Source organism: Cupressus sempervirens, chromosome 6 (assembly GCF_028749045.1).
Source record: "Cupressus sempervirens isolate cs-2001-9-10 chromosome 6, ASM2874904v1, whole genome shotgun sequence".
In the NCBI taxonomy this organism is placed as follows: domain Eukaryota; kingdom Viridiplantae; phylum Streptophyta; class Pinopsida; order Cupressales; family Cupressaceae; genus Cupressus; species Cupressus sempervirens.
In genome coordinates, this window is record NC_143123.1 from 585,959,836 (window position 1) to 585,986,423 (window position 26,588).

The 26,588-nt window shown below is 37.2% G+C and overlaps 2 protein-coding genes across 2 annotated transcripts; both read right to left on the reverse strand.

Moving 5' to 3' along the window:
• Nucleotides 1–4,502: 4,502 nt before the first annotated feature.
• On the reverse strand, nt 4,503–26,511 carry LOC149553608 (transcription termination factor MTERF8, chloroplastic-like). The gene is made up of 2 exons (XM_089789026.1): nt 25,009–26,511; nt 4,503–4,782 (listed from the first exon to the last, which is right to left on the reverse strand). The coding sequence occupies exon 1, from the start codon at nt 26,233–26,235 to the stop codon at nt 25,033–25,035; it is 1,203 nt and encodes a 400-aa protein (XP_089645152.1). The 5' UTR covers nt 26,236–26,511; the 3' UTR covers nt 4,503–4,782; nt 25,009–25,032.
• On the reverse strand, nt 15,035–16,316 carry LOC149553609 (uncharacterized). Its single transcript, XM_089789928.1, has 2 exons — nt 15,891–16,316; nt 15,035–15,795 (listed from the first exon to the last, which is right to left on the reverse strand). Exons 1-2 carry the CDS (start codon nt 16,189–16,191, stop codon nt 15,179–15,181), a joined length of 918 nt encoding a protein of 305 aa, XP_089646054.1. The 5' UTR covers nt 16,192–16,316; the 3' UTR covers nt 15,035–15,178.
• Nucleotides 26,512–26,588: the final 77 nt, after the last annotated feature.

Genomic DNA, 26,588 nt, shown 5'->3' on the forward strand with positions numbered 1-26,588 from the left:
TTCTTGCTCACATGCACCTTTGATTTTAATCTAAATGCTATTCTCCAATTATGGGTGTTCCTCATACTTGATATGGATTTGAATATCGGAACTTTGCCGACCTCCTGTGCTATAAATTCAAAGACAAGATCTTTGGCTCTTCATTGCAACATTTAGTCTACTTTTTGAGCTTAAATATTTGCTTGGAAAAGAAGAGAAGAAATTTGTTTCCACTGCCTTTGGCAGTTTACCCAACTGGGGAAGATCTCTTAATTTAGTTGAATGTTAATGATTTTCTTTTTTAAAAACTCCAAAAAATTCCAGAGAGATGTGAGAAGTGATGAAGAAAGACCTATAATGCTTTCATCTTTACCTCATTAGTTTGAGTATCAACAAAACATTCATGTCATTGACATGGTTAACATTGCACAAGCAGAATACAAAGGAGAAGAGATTACTAAGATTGGTGATGCAGTATGTGAAAAATGGGGATTCTTTCAGTTATAACTTGAACATATTTTCTTTGGTTTGAGACACTCTTATAATTAGTTTTTGTAATTGACTGTAATTATTTTATATATGTTTAGATGGCAAAATGAGGGCTTTTGAATTGTGTATGGACAAGATGAAGGAAATGATTTTATCAGATGTTGTAGCTGTGACTGCCCTGGTAGACATGTAAGAAAAATTAGGAAGCATATACAAGGAACCATAAATAAAGAGTGCCTAGATTGTAAAATAACAAGAGGTTGAACAAGAGGCCTGTGAATGGAGGAAAATAATTACCTAAATGGCGTGGGCACATATTTCCTTTATGAGAATGCATGAAAACATTGTGTTTAGAGAGATAATGTAGTCTATTGCAGCAAGAATGAATTTTTTTTACTGAATAAATCATACTTGCCTTGCAATGTAAAGCTTCTCTTGTTGTAAAAATAAGGGAATTCTTTCATCTCAGGCTTCAGAGATTTGATACCTTCAGGTTCTCCTCGTGCCAAGAATATGTGCACATTGCTTGATGTTTCTAGAGTCGTGATAAGCCTAACAACTTATAAAACTTTGAGACATTAATCACAAAGCATAAATCACGAAAGTCTCCATTAGATGAGTTTAAATGGACACGGACAATCACCTAGCAACTTCCGTGGCATTGAGAAGACAAAGACCTTAAATCTTGTGTTCATGGAAGGTCAAATCAGAGTGAACTGTCAAAAGGCTTGGTCAATTTTTTCTCTTGTGGTGAACAATTGCATCATATTCAAAGCTCAAACCATGGATGCATCATGCTCAGACCCACATCCTTCTCAAAACAGGGTAATGTGTGGCCCCTATTTCCACATTCTCTGTGCAAGCTCAACACCAAGTTATAAAATAGGCTCTGCAAATCTGAGGGTGTGGAATGCAAGATGTTAATTGGAAAGCAACGATTGTATTCAATTATGCCAAAAAGGTTTAAGGTTCCCATTCAACAATGTCGAAAAATACGTAAGACGTTGGCTGACTACAGCAAACGATTCTCTCTTGAACTCTTTGTTGAATTCTTTACACGATCAACATCCTGAATTATATCATTGCTTCCTAAATTTGTGCTCTTCCTCCATCAAATTGGTAGCTAATGAATGGAAAGCCAATCGTAGATGCAATCCCTTTGTCTTGGAAAAAATGCCCACACATCCACAAATTCTTGCTACCCAAAAGCTTGAATTATTCACCAAACTAGTGACACGCTACCTGTTACTTTTGCACCCTTCTGGGCGACGAGCGATGCAAAACTGTGTATCATTTATGCAGGGACTGAGACCTAGGACATTTTTGTACAACTCACCATTTCCCCCTTTCTAAGATGAAATTCACTCAGGTCTATTTTTCAATCCTCAGTACTTAATCATTGAACATGGGTGCCAAAATTAATCTCTGTATCAACAGAGATTTAATTTTCTCATAGGAGATCTGATTTAATATGCAGATTTGATTCAATGATTTTCTGTTCACCAATAAAAATGGAGGCAACTGAAAATTTTACCAGCCAACAAAAAACAAGAGCAGTTTCTCAGGTGGATTTCCACCTACAGACAAGTTTTGAGTGAAATGTCCATCTATAATAGCCTATCGGCTAATTAATTTCACATGCAAAATTAATTTGTATTGATGAGAACATATTAATATATATTTAACATTAATTGATTGCTTGATCGGTAATGAAATTTCAAACTCAATTTACTCGCTATGGTTGACCATTTTGGTCATTTTAGAAATTTAAAGATTGTGATATTTGATTATCATGATTTCAAAATTATAAATCACACATCCATCCAAATTAAGTCACAATTTCATTGTTTAATTATTATCCAGATGAGGAGGTTACTATCTACTCTTGAAAACATAATTGACAATGGTTGCTTCATGCATTACAATGTCCACTAGAGCTTGAATCTTGGGCATTTTTTACATTGTTGCATTATAATTTCATAATTGAAGTCCGTGTAAACCAGAATTATGTCTACACAAAAGGCAGTAGATGACTTCCCTACATTGTAAATTGCATGCAAGACATCTGCAGCTATGATTCTTCACAGCACCAGCATCTGAACCAATGTGTGGATTTCATCAATGTCAGAGGGTTTCATCACTTTCTCTCCAAGTCTCTGAACCTATTCTTTGAGGCATTTATTTCCCAATGTTTTGGTATTATATAGCAACTTCTCCATTCTTATAAGCTTGCCGAAAGCCAGGAACACTTTTTGTCATTTTGTTTTTGGAAACTTGTGAAGGTTACCACGTTTACAGGTTCTTTTTAAGGTGGGAATTTCCTTAGTGACTAAAAATTTAGATCAATTGCTTTATAGAGATATCTTCCAAATCTTTGTCCACAACATGCATAGAATTTCACGTTCAACTGTTGCAGTAAGCTACTACAAAGTATGTTTTTGGTATATGTCATCAATGCATATTCCATGTTTCCACTTGTTTTGCATGAATATGTCTGTTTTCCACTATACATGTTAATATTTTGTTTTTGGTTGTGTATTGATGGATTGAATGTACCTAGATATCCTAATTATGGTAAGACATAATATGTCATAAAAAGTCAGCTGCTATTAGGCCATGATCGCCAAAATGTAAATAACTATTCAAAAATATAAAACCAAAAAGGCATTCGCTGTTAGATATGCACCAGATTAACTTATTTAATTGTATATATGCCAGAGAAGAGTAGGCAGCTTTCCACTGTATGACATAAAAAGTGACAATAGATTTTACAATGACTATATTAATAGAGGTAGGAAATGTGAAATTATAGCATGCTTAAAAACATATCATCTGGGATATGGTGATATGCAACATCTTGGTTAGTGCTGCAATTTGCATTCAAGCTGCTGAAAACAGAATACAAGACAATTTTTTGTTGTCACTTGTCTCTCATACAATATGGTGTACATCAGTACAACTTTGTATATATATTAGCTTCCATTACTCATAGCATATACATAAATGACAAATTGCATCTTCGTTTACTCGATTTTGCACTTTATACTTCAAATACTGGTTTTTTACATATTAAGTCCGGAAAAAAGTTCACTCGCCAAACCCATTGAACTATCTTAAAACTCAGAGAGACACTGTCAAAAACATTATTTTGAGAAACAAGTGATGCGTCGCTTGGAACATTAAAGACCTTTCAAAATACATGAACGCAGAAATTGAAGAACATCCATTGTAAAACAGCGGAGAGATACAATTATAAGCAACGGTTAATGAAGCGCAGTTATGGTAATAAGAAACAAGAGTGAATACAGAAGATACATTTTCATTAACATGGAAAACATTTACAAAACTCAAACACCCAACCTTCCATCATTACAGATCTTCAGTTTAAAGTATCCTTTCTTTGCTAACAAAGCCACCCCCTCCTAACAGAAAAAGAACTCTCTATTTTTGGTCATCAGGTAATAGCTGTTTCCCGCCAGTTTAAGTCATTATTTTTTCTTTTTTAATTGATAAATATTGATCTAATTTAATATTTTAAAATAAAGATTTTACGACAACACGATTATAAGTTTGTGGCCTGAGACCTCTCAGAATTCCTTGAAACACCACAGATCTCCAAAAACCAGCAGCCTGCCCACTACCAAGTTTCCATCTACCCATACTACTATAAAAATATAAATACAGTATAACATGCCAACTACAGAATATCCATCTACCCATTCTAAAAAGATATAAACACAGCATAAACTTCAGACCTTCCTTGACTACGAACATGTAGCATCTGATTACAAATATTTATAAAGAAACATGCAACCATTCTCCATCCTGTGCTACAGAGAAGAAAGACTCACAGAAAACTCAGTGAGTAGAGAAAAACTTGTTTTTATAATTTTTTTCGTTTTTATGATTTTTTTTCTTACACAAGTTTTCATGATTTTTTTCTTACAGAAAAAACTCACAGAAATCTTGCACAAAAGTCAGCGAGTCCAAGCCAAATATTTGGTTGCAGCAGCATATAAGTATTGACATCAAACTAGAAGTAAACTTTAGCTTTTTTTTGAATTATTGTTGTCGCTCAAGCCATAAAACATCCTCCCAAGCATATGCAAGGTCATTCACAAGCATTTTGGTCAATTTGAAGCAGTGGATTCGAAGATCATTTGAAGTGGATTTTCCAGCAAATCTGGGAGAAAAATTGCTTCAAAAATGAAGAATCAGAAAGCTGCCGAAAAATGTGCTTGGCGATGGGGCCACTACCCCACGAACCCACCCTATATTGCGACAAGAAGACTGTCCTAGGTGTTGTTGGCGACCCTGCAAGGAGTGTGATGCAGAGATATCAAAAACAACAAATTTTTTTGTAAAACCCTTGGTTTTCAAGTAAATTCAGACCTTCTGTCAAAGATTTTATCATATCTCACACATACCGGCATCTGAAGAATTCAAACCTGATTCATTTGAAAGATATTCCAAGCCCCTAAACATTTATGAAGGATTCAAACCCTTATCCTTCCGCAAAAACATGTGACAAAGCTGGAAACAAGAAAAAAACGTGAAGAACAATACCCAGAATTTTAACCACTGTTCAGTGAATTTCAGTTTTCTCCCTCATACGGAAGAGTCAGAACCTCCAACCAGATTTGTTGGAAAGCTAATTCGAATATCTATCCAACCATATAAGTTTCAGACCTTAACCAGGTCGCATATACAAATGGGAACCAGACAGCGGCAAATGTTTTTTCAGAAAATCAGAAAATCTATCTTGTTTCTATATCCAAACTTGTCAAAAAAACCCTTTTTGCTGTTCATACATTTTCCCTATGATATAACTCGACCAACAAAGCATATATAAATATGACCCTTGACCTTTTGAGCCCTTGTATATTTAAAAGACTCTTATACTTTTAAAATATCTAAAATTTCCTAGTTTTAAAAGAGCAACTTTGTATTATGCAAGCAATATTAAACTACCATGCATTTCTATTTGTGTGACCCCTATGAAACACTTAGATGATCCTAATATTGAATTAAATGAACTAATTACATGCTTATAGGCTAGTTGACAACTTGAACATGATGGCTTATAGGTGTGCCAAATCATGTAAGTGCCTTACAAAATAAGCCATTGTTATAACTAAATGCAATTAAAAGAGTAGATGACATGAACACAACCTATCAAACATGAATAACATGATCTATCTTAATGCATGATGGACATATGTACATGTGGAAATGAAATTAAAAATTTTATTAACAAAACTCTTTATGTAGGTGCTCCTACACCATACACCCCGGGCAATTTTATCTCAAGCCCACTTGAGATAAGCTCTTGTAGAGTGGTACCCTTCTTCTTTATATCTTCCTCTGTCATCCACACAGCATCTACATCAAAATAGCCTCTGTTTTTTACCAAGTACTGCTTGTACTCCTTTCCTCTTGTCCTCTTCACTACTTTGGTGTCAAGTACCTTCTCTAGCTTTGGTGCCTCCTTCAATGATAGATCTTTAATGTCTTCTACATCAGCAATTTGCCCTATATCAACTCCTTCAATGGCTGCTTTAAATGGTGTGAGGTCTGCTATGTTGAAGATGGGAGAGATTCCAATCTCAGGTGGCAATTGAATCTCATAAGCATTGGTTCCAAACTTCTTCACTATTTGGCAAGGACTTAGTTTTCTCAACATGAGCTTGGTATGTTTACCTTTTGGTAGCCTCTCCTTGAGATTAGCCCACACGAAGTCTCCAACTTCAAAATCTAAGTGTCTCCTTTTCTAATCTGCATGCTTCTTATACTTTTCAGAGGTTTGTTGGAGTTGTGCTTTGACTTCATCATGGGTCTCTTTTATGGCTGTAGCAAACTCCTCTCCTTGTGCACTAACTTGTTCTTGTGAACTCATATCTCTTAACTCCAAGATCCCTCAAGGATGAATTCCATACACCACTTGAAATGGTGACTTTCCTATGCTCCTATTGATGGAATCATTATATGCAAATTCAACTTGGGGTATGATTGCATCCCACTTTTCTCCATGTTGCCTTGTGAGTGATCTCAACAAATTTCCCAATGTTCTACTAACTACCTCTGTTTGCCCATCAGTTTGTGGGTTATAGGCTGATGAGAATAATAAATTGGTTCCAAGTTTTCTGTCCCACAAACTTCACATCCCTATCTGAAACTATGTTGAGAGGTAGCCCATGAATCCTTATGACTTCTTTGAAAAAGAGATCTGCTACATGGGAAGCATCATTGGTTGATTTACATGGTAAGAAATGAGCCATCATGCTGAACCTATCCACTACAACAAACACACTATCATGCCCTCTTTGTGTTCTTGGCAGCTCCATTACAAAATCCATTGTTATGCTTTCCCGTGGCCTAGATGGTATTGGCAAAGGTTGATAAAGCCCTGCATTTGTAGTCCTCCCTTTGGCTCTTTAACAAATCATACATGTTTCCACAAAGTTTCTAACATCAGTCTGAAGTTTAGGCCAATAGTAATACCTACTAACCAATTCTACGGTTTTATACAAATAGTTGATTTTTCAAAATGGATCCTATTTATTATTGGGTTATAATATGCTGCTTCCTCTAGCCTCTTGACCCCACTAGGGACTACAACCTCCAAACCCCGGCTTTTGATTTTAAAAAGAAAGGAAGACATTGATGGGGAAATTGTGTCAAATCAAGTTGATATTTTTATACCCACTCCACTTTATTGAATTCACCCTTGTCCTGGACGTCCCCCTGTCCCCTTGTTGCATATAGGTTTGTAAAAACTCAATAATGCCACTTCCGAAGTACTTAGAATTGTTTTCAGAGTCTAATGAACAGGATTTAGCACCATTTTCTCCATTACAAAGGTCAAGCCACAACTGTTTGTGCCAAGCGAGGAGACACAGCCATAGACCTTCTGCCACTCCCCTAGTTTTTACTAGAGCTAGGAAGAGGAAAATGTAAATTGTGTTTATCTTGTATGTACTTATAGTTTTGCAAAGGCAATTCGCTATTTTAATTTTTCTTCAGACTAGCAGGCCACCAGCCATTGGCATTCCACACGAGGATGTCATTTTGTACCCAATTTGCATTTAAATATATTCAAATTCTAGCTTTTTTCTTTTGTTTACTCATTTACTAACTCAGAGATCACATCTCCTCATTGAATTTTGCAAAAAAAATTGCATTTCTAAATAATATTTATACAATTTTTTTAGTTGTCTAGTTTTTTTGCAGGCCTTGGCAAGTGGTTGTTGACTCTGGGTTTTTCAACTACGGTGCTACAAAACATACCCTTTTTTGCCAATAATATAATTGCTCCCGTCCCCTGTGTCTACTTAGTCCCTCGTACACTCTCTTATCACCCAGTTGACATATTCCTTATTGCCAAACTCCAAGCAAAATACTAGAAAAAAGGAGGCAATATCTACATTTATCCAGTACCTGCATTCAGATTCATGTAATCTTACACCCAGCAATACTTCCAACATTTGCATCCTTTCAAAATCATTCCCAAAAATACAAGTTGTTTTAACATTATCAAAATGAAGTTTGCCTTTGGTTTTAGAAAAATGCACTTCTTCGACCATTCTGCAAGCCTCTGCCAACAACTCTGAACACAGACAATAAAACAACATCACCTCCTTTTGAAATGAATTCGCACGATCCCAATTGTGAGTTGCAAGTAATATTAACAAGGAATGAATGTTTTTAATGCATGGTGATGGAGCCTTAATTTTTCACAAAAATTAGGGCCTCCAAAACAATGTTGGAAACTTGATGAAGTATTGCAATTGATATCATCTGAAGCATCTGAAGCTTGGAGAGCATTTGTAGAATAGAAGTTAGAAGAATTGCGGGATAAAGAAAGTAAGAAAGGACCAACAATCATTCCAGGTTCAAACAGTAAAAATTTGCATCAGCCTTTTGCCCCAGCTCATCTGGTAGATATCAGATTGTAATATAAGGAAGGAACTCACATATTATTCACTGTAGCAGTACATTTCTTCCAAGTCAAGCATCCAGAATAGCAGATTCAGTTTGTTACAGTAGATTTGGAAAAGATATTGTGAGCGTTGGAGGTTGAAATGATAGATTCTTGTGGTTTCTCAGTTCAGAAACAAGGGAATTCCTAATCACTGCAAACCTAGACACTTATAGGTGACACGAGGCTACAAAGATCATCAGCTCTTCGTATCTCTCAGGTTTGGCCTTTCCCAGCTAAACAATGGACAGCAGTAATTATAGATCAGATCCAGTAACTATCTGACATGGGCTGAGGATAGAAGTGATTGGGTGGCGCTATCTGACATTCAAAAATTATATGCTGGTGTCTGCCAAGAAAATCAGACTCTCAACAACATCAAAAATTAAAATGATGGTGTAAATTCTCAAATTGATTCTATCAGTCCACCTAGTCATCAGCAGCATGAACAATGTTTATCGTATTAAAAAGTGCGATAGAAGCTAATACATTCACACTACGTTGGAAAATAATGCAACAATAATGGAATATGGGAGCACAGTGGCAGTTTGTAAATAACAATGGCCGATCAGACAGGGCAGCACGAGGGGCATTTTCACTAGGAATTAGCAGCTTCTTTTCTGCAGAATCTTCTTCTGTGTTATCGAATAGCTTTGAAAGTCGTTCATTCCAGATTTTGTATGTATGGCTGTGTGACGATATCCTGGTCCAACGTTGCAGTCAAACATCTTTTGCATCCATGACATAGAAGACTTTATAGCTTGTTGTTGTCAATAAAATCTATATTGTAGCTGATGGGTAGAATTGTATCCAAAAGGGTGCGTGACGGTTGAGTCACCCCTTCAGGAAGGTATATGTACACCGTCCAGAATGGACTTTGTAAGGATCATCATTGTATTTGGATTGTACGCATTGAGTGCATATTGCATATATGAATAAAGTATCTGTTCTGTGTTATATCATGCTATACTACATGCGTTAAGTACCCTTTTACCCTGTACGGTAAACATTTGACGTCATTGCCAGTCGAACCTGGGACAAAGGAAATGTTATGAAGATTAATGCCAAATTTGCTTAACAAAGATATGAACAAGATAAAAGATAAGGATGAAATACGTACAACACAAGAAGTTTTAATTTTAGCACAGCAGGCAAAGCGCAGACAGAAGCTTCAGCAGATTGCCGATGGACACCAAGGGGATGAAGGGGCATAGACCGAGGGAGTGCACTCAACTAGTAGGCCGAGGAGTGCCGAGGAATTGCTGAAGAGACTCGACAGCGATTGAATTTGGTAGAAGAAACAAAGGAGGAGTTCCTTAACCTGTATACGCTGAGGGTAGAGCATCAGAATAGAAGGGAAGCAACTCACATGGCTCGAAGTGTTGAGGAAGCACGAGCATGGAGTGAACTCTTCGTTCTCAATACACCTGACGAATGGATACAAGCAGAGAATCAAACAACTTTGCTTGAGGAAGATTTTCTTTCACTAAGTAATGCGGTTGTTGGAAACAAGGCGGTTGTCCGAAGTAGCGCGATTGTGCAAAACAACACAGGTACTTTGAACAGCATGGGTATTCAAAACAACACAGGTACTCTGAACAGCCAGGTACTTAGAATAGTGCGGGTACACAAGTACCACAAAATCAAAAGAAAGTAGCGATGACAGGACCCAAGGAGAAATTGCTGAAGTTTAATGGTGACAGAACGGCAAATCCGATCAGACACTGCAAGATGTGTGAAACAATATGGACAGCAAATGATGTAATAGATGAAGATGATTGGGTTCTGCAGTTTCCAGCAATCCTGCAGGGTGTGGCAATTGATTGGTTTGCGGATGCCAACCCTCAGAAATTGACTACATGGGCGGATGTCAAAAAGGAGTTCATAGCAGAGTTTCGACTGCTACAAGACAATAATGAAATTGTAACAAAGATATACAACACCAAGCAAGGAAAGAACGAAACAATCTAGGCCTATGCAAGATGGCTTAAAGAGCTGGTTGGGAAGATGGAAAGTCAACCAGCTGACGGATTGAAGAAACGATGGTTTGTTGAGGGGCTACAGCCAACTCTGAAAAAAAAGATGATGATTGTACCACCAACATCATACGCCGATGCATATAATCACATGATGGATTTGGAAAGCGAACAAAAGACAAGTAGGAAGAAGCATAAATCGTCGGATTCAAACGATTCTTCATTTGAAAGTAGCAGTAGTGATGAGGAATCAAACAAGAAAGTTCGGGTGTTACAGAAAGATATGCTATGAATAATGAAAGAATTTAAGAATTTGAAAAAGAATCCGAACTTGATGAAGGGAGAAATGTGGTGCGCGAACTGTAAAGAGGATGGCCACACAAAGGGCTCATGCCCAAAGAAACAGTTTTGTGATATCTGCCACGTTGCAGGACATTCCATAAAGGAGTGCCCATTTAACATGAAGTCAAAAGGACACTAGCAAGTATTACTGACGCAAGAAGTGTCCGCCGGAACAAACACAAACAACAATGCTACTTCAGGAGGATATCGCAACAATAATCAACACAGAAGGGGTGGTAACAATAACAATAATAGCAAATGGAAGCCGGAGCCGAATACAGTACAACGCGAGTGGATGACCAATGATACAGTGTCATGCGTGTAATCTTTGGGGCCACTTCACCAGAGATTGTACCACAAAGGAGATGTCGCAGCTACTATGCAGATGGTGTGATCCGAGAGACCACAAAGATTCAAAATGCTTGAAGCAAGGGATAAATTTATTAAGCATTGAAGGTACTAGCGGTTACACATGAGCAGGCGAAGAAGGCGAAATGCCTTGATGCAAAAGAAGAAAATGAAAGGTTACAACAAGCACAAACAGAACTGGAAAGACAGATGAGAACAGGGAAGTTACAAGTAAAAGACACTGTCGATACCTCGAAAAGGAACTTAGCTGAACAAAACGTGATAAGGTAGATAATGCAAACAGAAGTTCCTATTTAATTTAATGACCTTCTCACAATGCCACAGTTGCGGACGACTATCATGAATATGACACCACTCCCGAGAGTGACGGAGGAAATAGGAAGGGATGATAGTGGAACAACGGTAGCAGACCCCATGCTATTGGCACTTAAGACAAGAAGGCATCCGGCATTAATCGAGATGGGCATTCTAGGAACTGTACTGATAGACACAATTGTGGACGGAGGGTCAAGCGTGAACGTGTTACTGGAAGATACATGGAAAAAGTTAGGAAAACCACGCTGTGGCCACCTACATTCTAGTTACTCACGAGAGCGATGGAGGAAATAGGGACGATAGTGGAACAATGGCAGCAAACCCCATGCTATTGGAATTTACGACAGGAAGGCATCCGGTAGTAGTCGAGATGGGCATTCTCGGAATTGTACTAACAGACACAATTGTGGACTGAGGGTCAAGTGTGAACATGTTACCGAAGGATATATGGAAAAAGTTAGGATAACCCATGTTGTGGCCGCCTACATTCCAGTTACTCACGGCAGGTCAACATGGGATCAAACCGTTGGGAACTTTGATGGCATAGCCGATAAGGATTGGGACGCAACCATTTTTACTAGATTTTGTGGTCATTCCACTGAAAAGAAGAGGGTATGACACTATCCTTGGACGAGGTTGGTTGGTGCAAGCAAAAGTAACGCATGACTGGAAACAAAACACCTATCCATGGAACGCAAAGGCAAAAGATTCATAATTGACTTGCATACACAAATGGTAGGGGAAGAGGCAACGTCGTCAGACTCAAAGGTGAAGGCAAGAGTGATGATGAAGGGAAAAAGAGAATGGAACCGAACAAAGAAGGGGTATTGAGCTAGAAGGAGGGTCAAGCGTATGGTGGATCAATCTAAAAAGGGATCTGCAAGGGAAAGTGTAAACTTATCAATCTAAAAAAAAGCTTACGCCCAAACAAGTAGATGTGGAAACAAAGAAATACAGATACACACAGCCCAGTATATATAAATATACAAACATGGTGCTCAACACAGAGGATATGAATGCACTCTAAAGATGTTGAGTGTTATCCTTCACTCACACACTAGACTCACATATTCCACCTGAAGAATTTCTACTAATACACACAATGAAACAAGGAGCAAATGTCGTAATACATGGAACTGGCTCAATAGCAGGTATCTCTTGACTACAAAATGTTTTTTCTCTATATTTGAAATGATCAGTGAAACATGCTCTTCTCTATCCGAGCATGGTACTGTCGGAAACCCAAGATTAACTTGCATGCGCAAACCAAAGAAAGTGTTATGCAAAGCACTAAATGTTGAAGTGAATGAATGTGTTGCTAACAGATACTTGATGAAAACTAGATGAAAATTGAGCGGGATAATTGCAATTCAGAAATCTGTGAATGCTTAAAGAAAAACTCCAGCGGTGATTTGAAGGAAGTAAAAAATGAGGAATGAAATGTAACTACACAATACATATTCTCCATTATACTCTTATCAGATTAATTAAACACCCCATATCATTACATGTTTGAGCAAATCACCCAATAATCATATGTGAACGTCTATGTTTATCTAATAGATATGAGCAATATTGATTGCAGAAGTGTGCAGTAAGTTTCAGAAGTGGACATCAAGAGAGTGAAGGTGAAGAAATATTATAATCGAGGGAAAAGAGTATTATTGTATGAGAGCTCTGTATGAATCAAAGATAAGAGAGCTTCTAATGCCAACATTCTTGAGCCAGTGAAGGTTTGATTATTTTCAAGAAGATATGACTTTCAAATTTAAAAGGTCACGACCCTCTATATTTGAAATATAAATAGGGATAATAAGAAGCAATAACACGCATTCGAAAGAGAAGAATAAAAATAGAACACACTGTGAGAGGAACAAAGAAGGAGATATATTTATTTGTAGGGGAATTATAAAATATTGAAGTGTACCATTATATAAATTCAAACATATTATTTTAATGAAAAATAGAAGATTTTTGTTTTGTAATTATTCAAGGCAGAGAGTACAAAATACAATTTTGATTCGTCCTTTATGATCAGTATGAAGATTATTGAATTATTACGACAAAGCTTAAGCATTGGATTTTTCATTGCATTATTTGTTTGATTATCAAGAATAGGTGTGAAATATATAGGTGTTTCCTCATCTCTATCTAGTCAGGCTTTCTGCTAGAGAAGTTATTCCTTTTAGACTAACATTGAATTGCATACAAGAATTATCTTCTGCATTTAGATTATAGGGATAATTGATGATATTTTAAACAATTATTGTCTCATAAAGTTCTACCTGATAATCTTCATTGTGGTTGACTCTGTTATTCGAATAAGCGAAGGCACTGGTCTTTTGAATCATTGAATTATAGTTATCAGATTTGAAGTTGAAATCAGCAATCTATACTTCCTTCTTGCAAGCATCTAATCAATTATGGATAACCTTACATAAACAACCAACCATTTCAAGCAATTAAATAACTTTATATTGATCGAGCATGAGGATTTTGCCAACTGAATAACTCACCAAGTCTAAATTCACTATAGAAAAAACTTTTGAACCAGGTGGTCAAGTTTAAGGTGAAGGTATACCAGCCTAGGTGTGGTGAAGCCTAAAGTGCAGGGGAATTGAAATTATTCCCGTTTGTTAGCCAGAACCAATTGAGGAATCCTACTTGAGAATTGGCAAAACTCTTGGATTTCCAATCTGTGGTTTTGGGAACCAGCACATGGTAGTGTCTAAAGTCTACCAACCATCATAAGTGATGCCCTTGAAATCAATGAAAGTCTAGTCAATCTAAGTGTTATTATTGTACCTGCTCACTTCGACAAAACATTTGTCACCTCGTTATTCCCGTGTTTTATGTCAAAAATTTTGAAGCTCCATTTGAATCAATTTAATTAAAATATATATTTTCCATGTCAACGCCTCCCCTTATATTTCATTAATAACAATGTAACATCCCATTTTTCCAACCTTAACTAACGACTGTCGTATCATTGAACACAATTACTTTTTCATATTCATAAGCATTTGAAGGCAATAATAACAGTTATTTTATATGTTCATATGAAAGAGATAAACAATTTTAACAGATTAACTGAATTACCTTAACTCACAATTGAAAGAGCACTTAACCAACAAATGCTATATATATATATATAAGAGGAGAAGCATTGCCAAGAGCTTAACCTCCCAACCGTGGACCCTTCAATATAAGTACACAATCTCTACTGAGAAAGGCCCTCCCTACCTTGGAATTAGGCTTGGGACACTACTATCCAGCCACTAAGCATCCTAGTGCTAGAGTGTCCGCTAGATATCCAACAAGGCTATGGATACCTTCCATTAACCTCTCTGCCAACTACTAGCAACCCTAACCTCTAATGATCACAGCCATAGTTGAAAAACTCGCCAAATGCAAAAACTCGCCAAGCCCCCCAAAAGTTTAATCGGGAAAAACTCGGCGATTTAAAAAAAAAACTTGGGAAAAACTCGAGAACCTAAAAAACCGCTGAAATTTAATTAAAAATACATTTATTTTGCAAAATTTAATGAGAAGATGCATCTAATAAGTTAATTAAAGACAATCCAAAAGAAAGAAAGAAAGTTTAGATATATATAAATGCATAATGCGTACAAAATTGCATTCTCACGCAGAATGCTCATGGTCTAAATAGTTTCAATCTATCAAACTAGAAGTAAATACTAAAAGTCTAAATACATCAATACAATGTCAATCACATCTTCCTCTTTCCACTTGCACTAGTAGGAAAGCAAGGAGGGGGTCTAGTCCTAGAAGAAGTGCCCCGCACTGGGATAGGGCATGAGCTGCGTGACTGTGAACTCTGTGGCTGTGCCCCCTTGCTCGACGTCCCTACTGACTGGCTCGGCATCCTAGAAGAGGATGCATCTCCTCCTAATGGTAATGCCTGATCCTCGCCTGAATCATCATCATCCTCGTCCTCATCCTCAATGTCATCCATAGTGAACTGAAAATCAGTGTTAGCCTCCCCCTCCATGGCTTGCCTCTCCAAATCAGCGATCTCATCTGGTGTAAACAATGGACTTGGCTCCTGTGCTGTCCAATCAGAATAAGGATCTATCTCATCTAGATCAAGCGGACCAGGTAGTTCTAAGAGCTGTGCCTTTTTTATGCGCAACTTAAGATTATAGTGCACATAAACAAGGTCATTAAGCCGTTTTTGAGTCATTCTGTTTCTTTTCTTTGTATGGATGGACTCAAATAAGCTCCAATTGCGCTCACAATGGGATGAGCTACAAGATTGGGATAGGACTCTGAGAGCAAATTTCCTTAAATTGGGGGTATTGCCACCCCAACTTGCCCACCAAGCATCTGCAAAACAAAATTAAAAAAGTTATAAAGCAATAAAAAAAAAATCAGAAGCACAACTTATCAATTAGCAAAAGTTTTAAAGTTTGACGCTTTACCTGGTGCTTGAGTAGATCTTGCTCTCTTTGCTAGCATAGAAGAGAACAAAGGACCCCTTGATTCCACATAGATTTGTTGTTCAGTCACAATAAGGTCTCTCTCCTCTTCACTTGATATCATTCTCTCAATGCATTTAGAGAGACCTTCCATGACCTCTCCATTAGGATCTGAGTAGGAATCATTTGGACTTGGAGCTTCATAGGCATACCACCATGCCTTATCTCTTACATTTTTAGGCCGAGTGCCTATATATCCAGATGGGCATGGTGTTTGCGGCCACTCTTCTTGCGGGTTTGTCATTTTTTTAATGGTTGACCGCTGCCCTACACATAAATATATAGAAAAATGAATAAACAAAGTTAGAACTTAGAAGCTAGGGTTTCAAATGATTCAAACTTCAACCATATCCTTAGCAAACAACAAACTTCAACCATATCCTTAAAAGCTAGGGTTTCAAATGATTCAAAATGATTTTATATGATTTGAAAACATTTACAAACAACAACAAAAACAAAAGAACATTTGTTATAAAAACTATTAAAAGTTTTCAAACTATGATAAGATGAACATACCTGGAAAGAAATTTGTCTTCTAAAACCGGTTAGAATTCTCTACAATCCACTCAAATCCGCCTTGAATCACTTGCAATCAGCCAAGAATGCCTCCAAACCTTCTTCTCTTCACTCCTCAAGGCTCTAAACAATGCAAATACAAGAAAGAATGAGAAAAAACACACTCACTGCCACTTTAATCCGTCACAGGCCATGGGCAAAAATTCCACCAGTAAATCGCAAGTTTTTCATAAAAACTCGCATAGTTTTTGCCGAATACTCGGCGAGTTTTTACCAGACTGCCGAGTTTTTAAATCGGCAAGTTAACTAGTGAAAAACTCGCCGAGCTAGGAAACTCGGCTAGTTTTCCATCTATGATCACAGCAACAAGCATACCACGAACCTACCTTGGCCAAGGATTTGTGCAAGCACTATCAACAAGAGCTATACAATGGACTGCCATGAGCTGACTCAGTTTAAAACACTTGCAGATTAGTTATCGATTGTTCTTTCTCTTATGATGCAAGGATAGCCCATGGTTCAATAATTATCAGTACAAACCATTCATCTCAACCTTGCTGGTCTTCCTTGATGAATTCCTAGGGTGAATCACAGCCAATTACATTCAGAGTGCTCTGGGCTTATGGCTTAACAATAAATTCATGATGCTTGTAATTTATCCTTGACTCTACATAAGAGTGATGTCTCTTATTGCTAGAAATCTAATGGGAAAGTGAGATGTTGAGAGGGGGGGTGAATCAGGATCTCTCAAACTTTTACAACTTCAAACATAAACCATATTCAAACTTAATTCACCACATACACCTCAATGTGACTGATATGCAATATCTCCTCTCTGCATTTCTTGGTCATCGTACTCCTTCACAACACTTAACTTCACTGATTCACCCTCAGCTTCGCATGCATGAATTCCTCTCGCTTGCAACTTCAACAACAAAATTATGTCTTAAACCCTTCTTTTATAATCATTTGATGAAGCTTCTAGATCTCGATCAATGATTAGGATTCATTCCTTTTATTGCATATTCTTTCCTATTTTCTGATTGGTTGATCACGTTACATAGGGATTAATGAAATGTACTCACATGCATAATTACCTCCATGATCCTCTCCTCGAACATAGACGCTGTATTACTCGACACATATGATTTACATATGATTTTGTGTCATTCCAAACTCAAATACAAAAATTGTATTACTCAACACATATATCTCTTGACAAACAACTATGCTTGTTTCTGTGTGTTATCCCTTGTATTGAACTTTGCTCGGCTTGACTATTTCAACTCTGAATTGCTTGGCTTATATGGCACTCGATTGATATGATGTGTTTACCTCAAGCTACTCAACAAAAACTAAATGGTGAACGATGCTTATGTGCTCGGCAGTCATGTATGCCTTGGCACACACTAAACTTATAAACTATTACACTGTATGGCTTGACGTCTATTGTGGCTCAATCACAATGTTGACTGACCAACTCTACCTAGTAAATGACTAAGTGTTTTGCACTAATAGACAATATTAAGATTGCCTTTAGAGTCAACACTTATCACAGAGGGTATATAACTGTATAAGCTACACTAGTTGGATCTTATTCCAAGTTAAGCAACAATTTTGAAAAGAGATGTTATTACAGGTAGTTGCAGATTGCTCGATCTTGAGCATATTTGCAAACTTAGACAAAAATAAAATAAATAGTTCATTTCAGAGCTAGGCTCTACCTATGATATTACTGCCTTCTTTACATTCAAGCTAAGATTTACGAGCCTCTTATATCCATTTATAAAGAATAAAAATAAACAAAAGTATTGCATGACCCGGCTATAATATTGCTTCCTTGAATGCTCAACTCGGACCCTAAGTAATTGCGGGTAGATGTAAAACCATGGTTGCAAATGTAAAGCAGAGAAATATTTGATATAGCCTCTAATGTGACTCGCGAAAATTTTGTGCTTGTGACCACCAACAAGAATGCCTGACACAATATGGCAAGATATGTGCAAGAGATTCCACAGTGAATTGATCACACAACAAAGATGCACAGTTCAATAATCGAGCCAAATAGAATTGCAACTATATGCAACTGCAAGGTTGTATGAAAGAAATCATGGGCAATATGTGATTGTGAAACAATATGAATTTAAATGCAAGCAGTATGTGAGTATGAAATTGTGATATCTCTATTGTGATGTTTCAAATGCTTCTCATTAGGAACCATCACACAAATAAAATTTGTCTTACTTTGTTGCATGCTCGATTACGAGCAAGAAGTAAAAAGGTGGCAAAGAGTTACAAACAAAGAGCCATCGGCAACATATGTGGCAATATTATAAAATTTAAAATGGCCACCGAAAAATATATATATAAGGGCCCGATGAAAGAATATAAGAAATATGGCTGCTCATGATATAATAATAAAACCATTGCCAAGGTTGGAAAATGATAACTTCATACTAAATGTTCTAATATAAAACTATCATAGTATACCTATCATACTTGTATATGCACGTACATACATATGTATAAATATGCGTGATATTCTAACAAACTTATCTAGTGTATACGTCATATTTTGAGTGGGCATATACGGACGTCTCATTTGAATTTACACATACATACATATATATGTATATACATATGCAACTATATGTAGATACTATGGTACTGTTATATTAAGACATGACAGATATCACAAAAAGCTCTAAGATAAATCCAATTTATAAGGTAACACATTAGTTCTTAGTTTGCTTAGTGATTTTTCTTTTATGATACATATATTGATTGGGTTAGCTCATGGTTGTCCAAAGTATACTCTTGTTTGCCTAGTCATTTACCCTTAAGCCATGGTGGTTTAGGACTCATACCTATTTGCCCAATGATAGGTGGTGCCCCCGTGCCCAATTCCTTCTCTAGCAATGCTTCCCCCTCGTTATTGCATTCCTACAAGTGAAAATTTATCATGGTAACAACATATTGCTCAACATTTGACGAAGTCGAAATTATCATAGCATATGATCATATTAGCCATCCATTTCCAATTCATACATCATCATAACAATTGACCAATATTTCATTTTTCCATGAAATCATAACGAATAACCAACACTTCATTTTCATATGAAGCCATAACAAATAACTAATTTAACTAGTCACTCAACTTTGCACGAAGCCCCAACAGCTATAAAGGAACATTTAAAATTGAGCCAAAAATTGGGATGTAACAAATAATTAACAAGTCCACTTCTAAATGAAATTGTGGGACCCTTAGATTGCTAACCCTGCTAAGAATTGATCATGCAGCTTGAGCTTCAACTTCATTATCCATTCCTTCCATCTATTTTTTTTTGGCTCTAAACACAAATTTTCTATTGAGATCTTGAGCTACAAAACCGGCACCAAAGAGACCAAGAGTACCTTCCAATGCCCCATCGAAGTTGACATTTATCCATCCTTTTTGTAACAATCAAACACGTCTAACATAACTAAGAATAAGATGAAACTTTTATTAAAAACAGGGAAACTTGAAAACAACTTACATTCTCCTAGGAACATGAAAAGAACTACAATTAACATTCCGAAATAGTTAGTAACACCTTTTCACATGACTTCTAAAAATTAATTTTCTCAATTTCTTTCAAGGAAATAAATTATCTAGGATATACAAATAGATATTGCTTTAACAAAAATAACTAACAAATCAAAACCCATACATGCTCTTTTTCAATTTTTCCTTTCCTAAAATTTCTCCATCGTGGGCAAAAGAAAATCATCATGGTTTTTTTACCACCTAACCATGTATCTTTCGATTGTGATTATATCTCACCCACGCAACTTTCAATGAAAATAGCCCAGCCCTTCCCATGAGTGCACGAGCATGGATTCCAATTTATTGACATCCGAAACTTCGTGTAGAACCCACAACCTTCATGGTAAGTCATCCTAAAGACATCCTTGCCAACTAGTGGTGTAGGAACACCCTTGGAAGGTCTATGAAGGCTCATCTTTTGAATTGTAATAAGGTCCTTGAGATCATCTCATGACAATTTGAAAGGTTTTGAAACCATTTTATAAGGCCAAAGAGCGAGTCAATTCACTTTGTAAGCCCTATCAAGACCTTATAGGTCAATATGGGTCAAAGTGGTCAAACAAGTAGAGGGTAAGGTAGGATTTGCGTTTTTGAGTCTATTTGGTCATGTTCGGCACAAATATGATGTAATAATGTACATGTCATAGTTAGAGGTGCAAATTGTTCAAAAAGTGTAAAGTTATCTCAAAGTTGCATAGCAACTTTTGAGCAACTTTGGTTCTAATACCTATGTAAGTTTAAAAGTTGGTTGGAATTGGTTCCAACTTTCATAAAACGTTGTTTAATGCCTCAATGGTGTCAAGGCATGTACACTTGATGAAGATTGAATGAATTTGATTAGATTGTTCTACGAAATCCTAGATTTTCTTGCTATTCTTCAAGTTGTACGAACATGTACGAATTGGGAGACTCGATCCTTACACATTTCCAAGTAGAAGAGTGAATTAAGCTTCCATTGCACTTGGTTTGACGTAATTTGGTGGAGATTTGAATATGCAAAGAGCATTTTTTTTGAAGACTCGTTTGAGACCCTCATCAACCTAGGGTTTGAAGATTCATTCATGGAAACTAGACATTCCACTGGCCAAATAAGCAAAAAACCCTAGGGAATGTTAGGTTGGCATGTGTACTCTACAATGCAAGAAGTCTCAAAGTGGTCCCATGAAATGGTGATTTTGAGTTGATGCTCTAGGCTTGGCATTCCTTATGTGACAAGCCAAGAAAAGGCCTGGCATTCCTTATGTGACAAGCCAAGAAAACAAAGAAGTTACAGAGCTACAAAATAGGGGTTTGGATGCCAACTAATGGTGGAATTGTTGTTCTTATCATTGAGGTTTGGTGTAGCTGCAAGAAAGATCTTTTCATGATCAGCTCTGAAATTTTGTATTTTCTTTGTTCAATTGGTTATTCCTGCCTATAGTTTTCAATCCTACATCATTCTGTGTTTTTCTAATGCTTTATGTTCAATAAGCTAAGTGTTGGTTAACAATTTGTCCCTCTTGCTAACTTGGCTTTACCTTGACTCTAGATGCCCAAAATGTAAGGAAACAAAAGGATGTCACCAACAAATGGGTCAGTGTATGTGTTATATCACTGCCCTGTGAATTATAAGGTACAGCTCCCTTATATGCAATATATGCAATGAATTGTGTTTTTATAGATCATTGGGATGGGGGTATGCTCTTAACCTGAGAGCAGAAGAGGATAAACCAAGATGCTCATCACTACAAACATCCTAGGCAGAAATAGATTTGGGCAACTTATAACACCTAGTGGAATGGATATCACAAGTTACCTGAAAGCCCTTCTAATACAACTCCTACTGTAAATTAAATGTAAATTAATCTTACTGAAATGCAATCTAGAGATAGAGCAGAGATGCATATGAAAGATGAAATGGAATCCACCTTGACTGATAACTCTCCACTAAAATGGAATCTAGTAAGATATCACCAACTTCAAATACATCTATCCTACAATCTCATAGAAATTACTCTAAAATGCAAGGTTAGCTTGGCTGAAAGAGACAATGAAAGAAACCAAAGCATGCTAGTCCTAAATGGAATCAGAACATCACATTACCCAGCTGTAAACATCATACGAATCCTTCAATCTATTTAACTCTTTGATTCTCACTCAACATCTAGAAATGCAAGGGGGAAAGTTAGACAGAATTGTCGATCCTTGTATTATCCAAATAAATTACATTTATAGGCCCCCTTTTAGGGTTCTTGGCCAATTATAGATTCATCAATTACATTAATAGAGCACTTGAATCGCTCAGAAATCTAATAGTCATCAATTACAATTCAATACATCAGGGAAGAAAATAGAAATGATAAGAATTCCTTGAAACAGTTCATATATTCTTCTCTAATCTGTAGCAGTCACATTGGCAGCAAATCCATATAATTTGAATCTCAACGATCACAGCATGTTTAAATTCTGGCCATCAATCTTAAATTAACAATCACGATTATGACCTTCCTTTATAACTTCCTCCTCGGATCCCTCCTTGTACACATGTTGGATTGTCTCTTTATCGCATAGAATAACGGTCGAGCAACTTTTTATAGCGAGATAGCAACAACAATGGATCCATCTCAATTTGACGGTGGTAATACAACGATGTTATGTCTCTTGTTTTACGGCACAGTTCCACTCTCCAGCTACGTACATCATGGCATACAGGTGGCAAACAGGCGGCATTACTTTATTGCTTAGAAACTCTGACTTTGAACCTCTTTGCTCCGTGGCACCTCATGACTAGATTCTAACTGTGCTTTGTGAAAAGTAATGGCCCACCGGGCATGTGTCTCATTGTCACTTTTTTGCATTGTCTAAACCTCAAGCATCTTCAGAAAGAGAAAAAGCGATCGACGTCGATCTTGTAAGATCTAATGCATCTAACTTTCTTTTAATATTAAAATGGGACCCGGTCTTGACAGGTAAGCACAACTGGCCAATAGCAAGCGCTCTTTCATTCAATTGATTTTTCAACTTGGTGATGTGGACAATTAGATGTTTGATTCATCAAATTGATTCCAACTTTGATTTTCACCACCTTTGACTGTGTTCTTCGCTATTTCTGCATTTTTAACATGCATTCTGTATTTAAAACAACTAATCTTGCATGTATCTTGTGCTCGTGATCTGCATATAAACCTTTAGCCACAATCTTCAATGTTCTCTGCTGCATTTGCTCTGTATATATTTATGAAAATGTAACCTTCTCTAAATATAGATCTTTGACAATGGAGTTAGAAACTTTCAGAAATGAAGAAATGCTTCCATAAAGAACAGCTTCTCAACATGAATCTTTGTTTTCAACATGATTAGGAACAAGGAATTATGAATCATTAGAAACATCCAGACCTTCTTCTCATCAGGAAAAATGCATAACAAAACCCTCCCAAAACCTAATCACCTAGCCATGGACTGGAAATTTGCTTGTATGATTTCCCTCATTAGATTAACTCAAAGGAAAGATGAGAAGAAAGGCCATCCTATGGGCAATCTATACTCAGACTCAATACATTGACATCTTGACTCAACTTTCAAACCATAAAGCAAAATGATATGACTGAAACTTGGGCAACACTGAGGCAGCATTCTTTCCTCAGAGTTCTTCTTGTTGTCTTCACCTTGTATTGTGAAGAGCAACTTTATACATATTCTATTTATATTCTCTTTTGCCTATTGTGGCCTCTTCTTGTTGATGGCAACTCTATTCATAGTCGGTTTGCATTCTTATTTATCTATTGTGGCTGCCAGATCAATATAGAGTTAGTCAGACACTTTCATCGACTTGTCTTACATGATGACGAGTCAGCTGAGTGTGTATATTTTCCTTAACAACAAAATGAAGGACCCCCTTCGTGTGTGGAAGTCAAGAAGTCTCTTGCGGGAGTTTCCTTCCTATCAACATCCATTCCTTCTATTTGGTTCGAAGTTTTATATATTCAAATAGTTATTCTGTTTGTGTGTTCTGTTGATACTTGGGCTGTACAAGTATGTGATTATCAGTGATATCAAGCTACAGGTTCTGGTTGATCATTGTAATTGTACAGTCCTTTATTATCATTCTGTAATGAGTTTCAGCTATAGTAAGTTTGATCATTTGTAATCATATTCTACAAAAGTATAACAGGGTTACTTACTTTGTTATAAGTTCATTCAAGCAATATGTTATTATAAGAACAAGTTTTGAGAACCTGAGATATTATATTTGATTTTTGAAAATTTCAATAAAAGGACCGATTTTGGTGGGCTGGGTTGTTTCCCTCACTAAGGAGGGTTTTTCCCAGGATATCTGCTTTTTGTTGTGTGTTTACTTTGCAATTATATCTTGATATCTTCTTCTGGTTCAAAATTTAACACTTATGACTAAACAGAAGTGTCCCAATTGGTGGTTGTGAGAGAAGCCTTCTGGTTGGTAGTTCCTTTGCAAACCAAGCTTATTAGCCCTATTAAGCCTGTTTGAGAAGTAAACATTGCACATGGTCAAAGGAGGAACCCGAATCAGATTTTGGAGTATGTTTTGTAGTCAGGCAAAGGCTGCCTGAAAGTGCAATTTGTTTGTTCCACTATAAATAGAAAAGCCTAAAGTTTCTGTTTACTATTTTCACATATTTTTGAAGAAATGACACTGGTGTTCTCAATAATACAACACCAAACCCATAGTCACAACTTATCCAAACATATCAGTGTCGTAAAACTTATTTGTTCAACAAAATGTATGGTTGTTCACTCCTTGCACTATAAGACTTCCCATTACAGAAAAATTTTTGAGATGATTTTCAGATGTAACAAACTTCTGTGTATTGAATATTAACCAATTACATTACAATTAATGGCTGCACCGGTAGCAATTGGCTCACTTAAAAAATTTGATTATTACAAGGCATACCTTGCTTGAAGAGCGACTAAATGGAAAGGGCTTGGCTGCCTACTTACAAGTACTCGATTTGTTGTGGTTTCTCAGTCCCGACTCTCGCCTTCTCCATCCAAAATTATCTTTTTCGTTGAGTTCTGTGAGCGGTTAGGGGCATTAGAGATGGCATTTTCATAAATTTCCCACAATGTTTTAGACTCGGGATGCCCTTCTATAATTTTGCTAACAAACTTTGTCTTTGTCATCGTCAATACGGTCAAAAGAGAAAGCTCGGGGGCATTGATGGATTTGAGTTTCTGCCAAACCAGAAACCTGGGCCTCGTAGTCTTTTCCAGACTGATATGCAGCAAGGTAGTGTGCTTAACTACATAGTTTGCAGGGAGTTCCATGTTATTAACAATAAAGTTCATTTTTTCCTGAATACTTTCCTTAGAGTAACTAAGGACCATAGGAGCAGCTCCCAGCAGCTGCCAGATTTCTTCAGGCAAGAGTCCACAGAGTTTGAGATTCTCTATTTTGGCCTGTAACGTTTCCACGCTACTCACAGCAACTATACTCACAATATATTTATACACTTTGCTCTCTTTGTCAACGCCAATCTTGTTAATGAGATCCACTTGTGCAGGCGTTAGAGACGTGCGTGTGAGAGCACCCGGATATATCTGTAAGAAGCTTACAAGCGCCGTCCCAGAAAAACCCCATCCTTTCCAGAAAGCAAACGAGGGCTTCAGTGTCTTCTCCAAGTTAAAACTGACAAGTCTAGGTGCCCTTAACAGGGATTTAACGAGCACATCCTTAGACTGAAATACATTCTTCAGAAACTCCATCTTGGGAAGAAGTTCGTTCTTGAGGCTGGAGCACAATATGGCGGGATGGCCCGTCAAGAGTTTGGCTAGATTTCGATCCAAAATGCCGAAATCCTCCAGCACTTTGATCTTAGGTTCCAATAATCCAACTGACGACGTGATAAATGCGGGCCGATCCCTAAGCATTTTGGCAATTTGGACTTCGGTGCAACCGTGCTTCTTCAACAAATGAATAAACTGCTCTGCGTTGTGGAGATTTTGAAGGTTCTGCAGTTGGGGGGCCAGCTTGAGCATCCGAGTGATGTCGGCCTCGGACTTGTTAAGTCTGGAGGAGGCAAACTGCGAAAAGAGGCTCTGTGCGTGAGCTTCTCTAGTGAAAACATTGTGAAAATGAAATGGGTGGAAAGCAAACAGTTCGCAGCATAAATTGTAGTTTATGGGAGCTGCACCAACAAAGAGTCTACTGTACAACGTGGTGTTCATCGTGAAATCTGCTGCAACCAGAGAAAAATAGGCTAGGGTTTTTCCCAAGCTCAGTTGTATGCTAGCTACAGCGAAGGATAGGTTAGGGCTTGTGATGTATTGTAGCCATGGTTGTTTCCGTCATAAGGTTGTTTGCTTTGTAGGAAGTAGCCAACGTTTATGAGCAGGGGCTTTATGGAGGCAACGGCTATCCAGCCCCACCATTCGTCATGGCTGAATGCCCATGCCAATGGATGCCCCATCCCGCCTCCAGATTAAACACACTCAATTTTTTTCAAAATTTATGTTTTTGGGATACCAAAATATAAAATCATCAAAGATCAATAGTGCAATTTGTAGATAGGAATCATGTG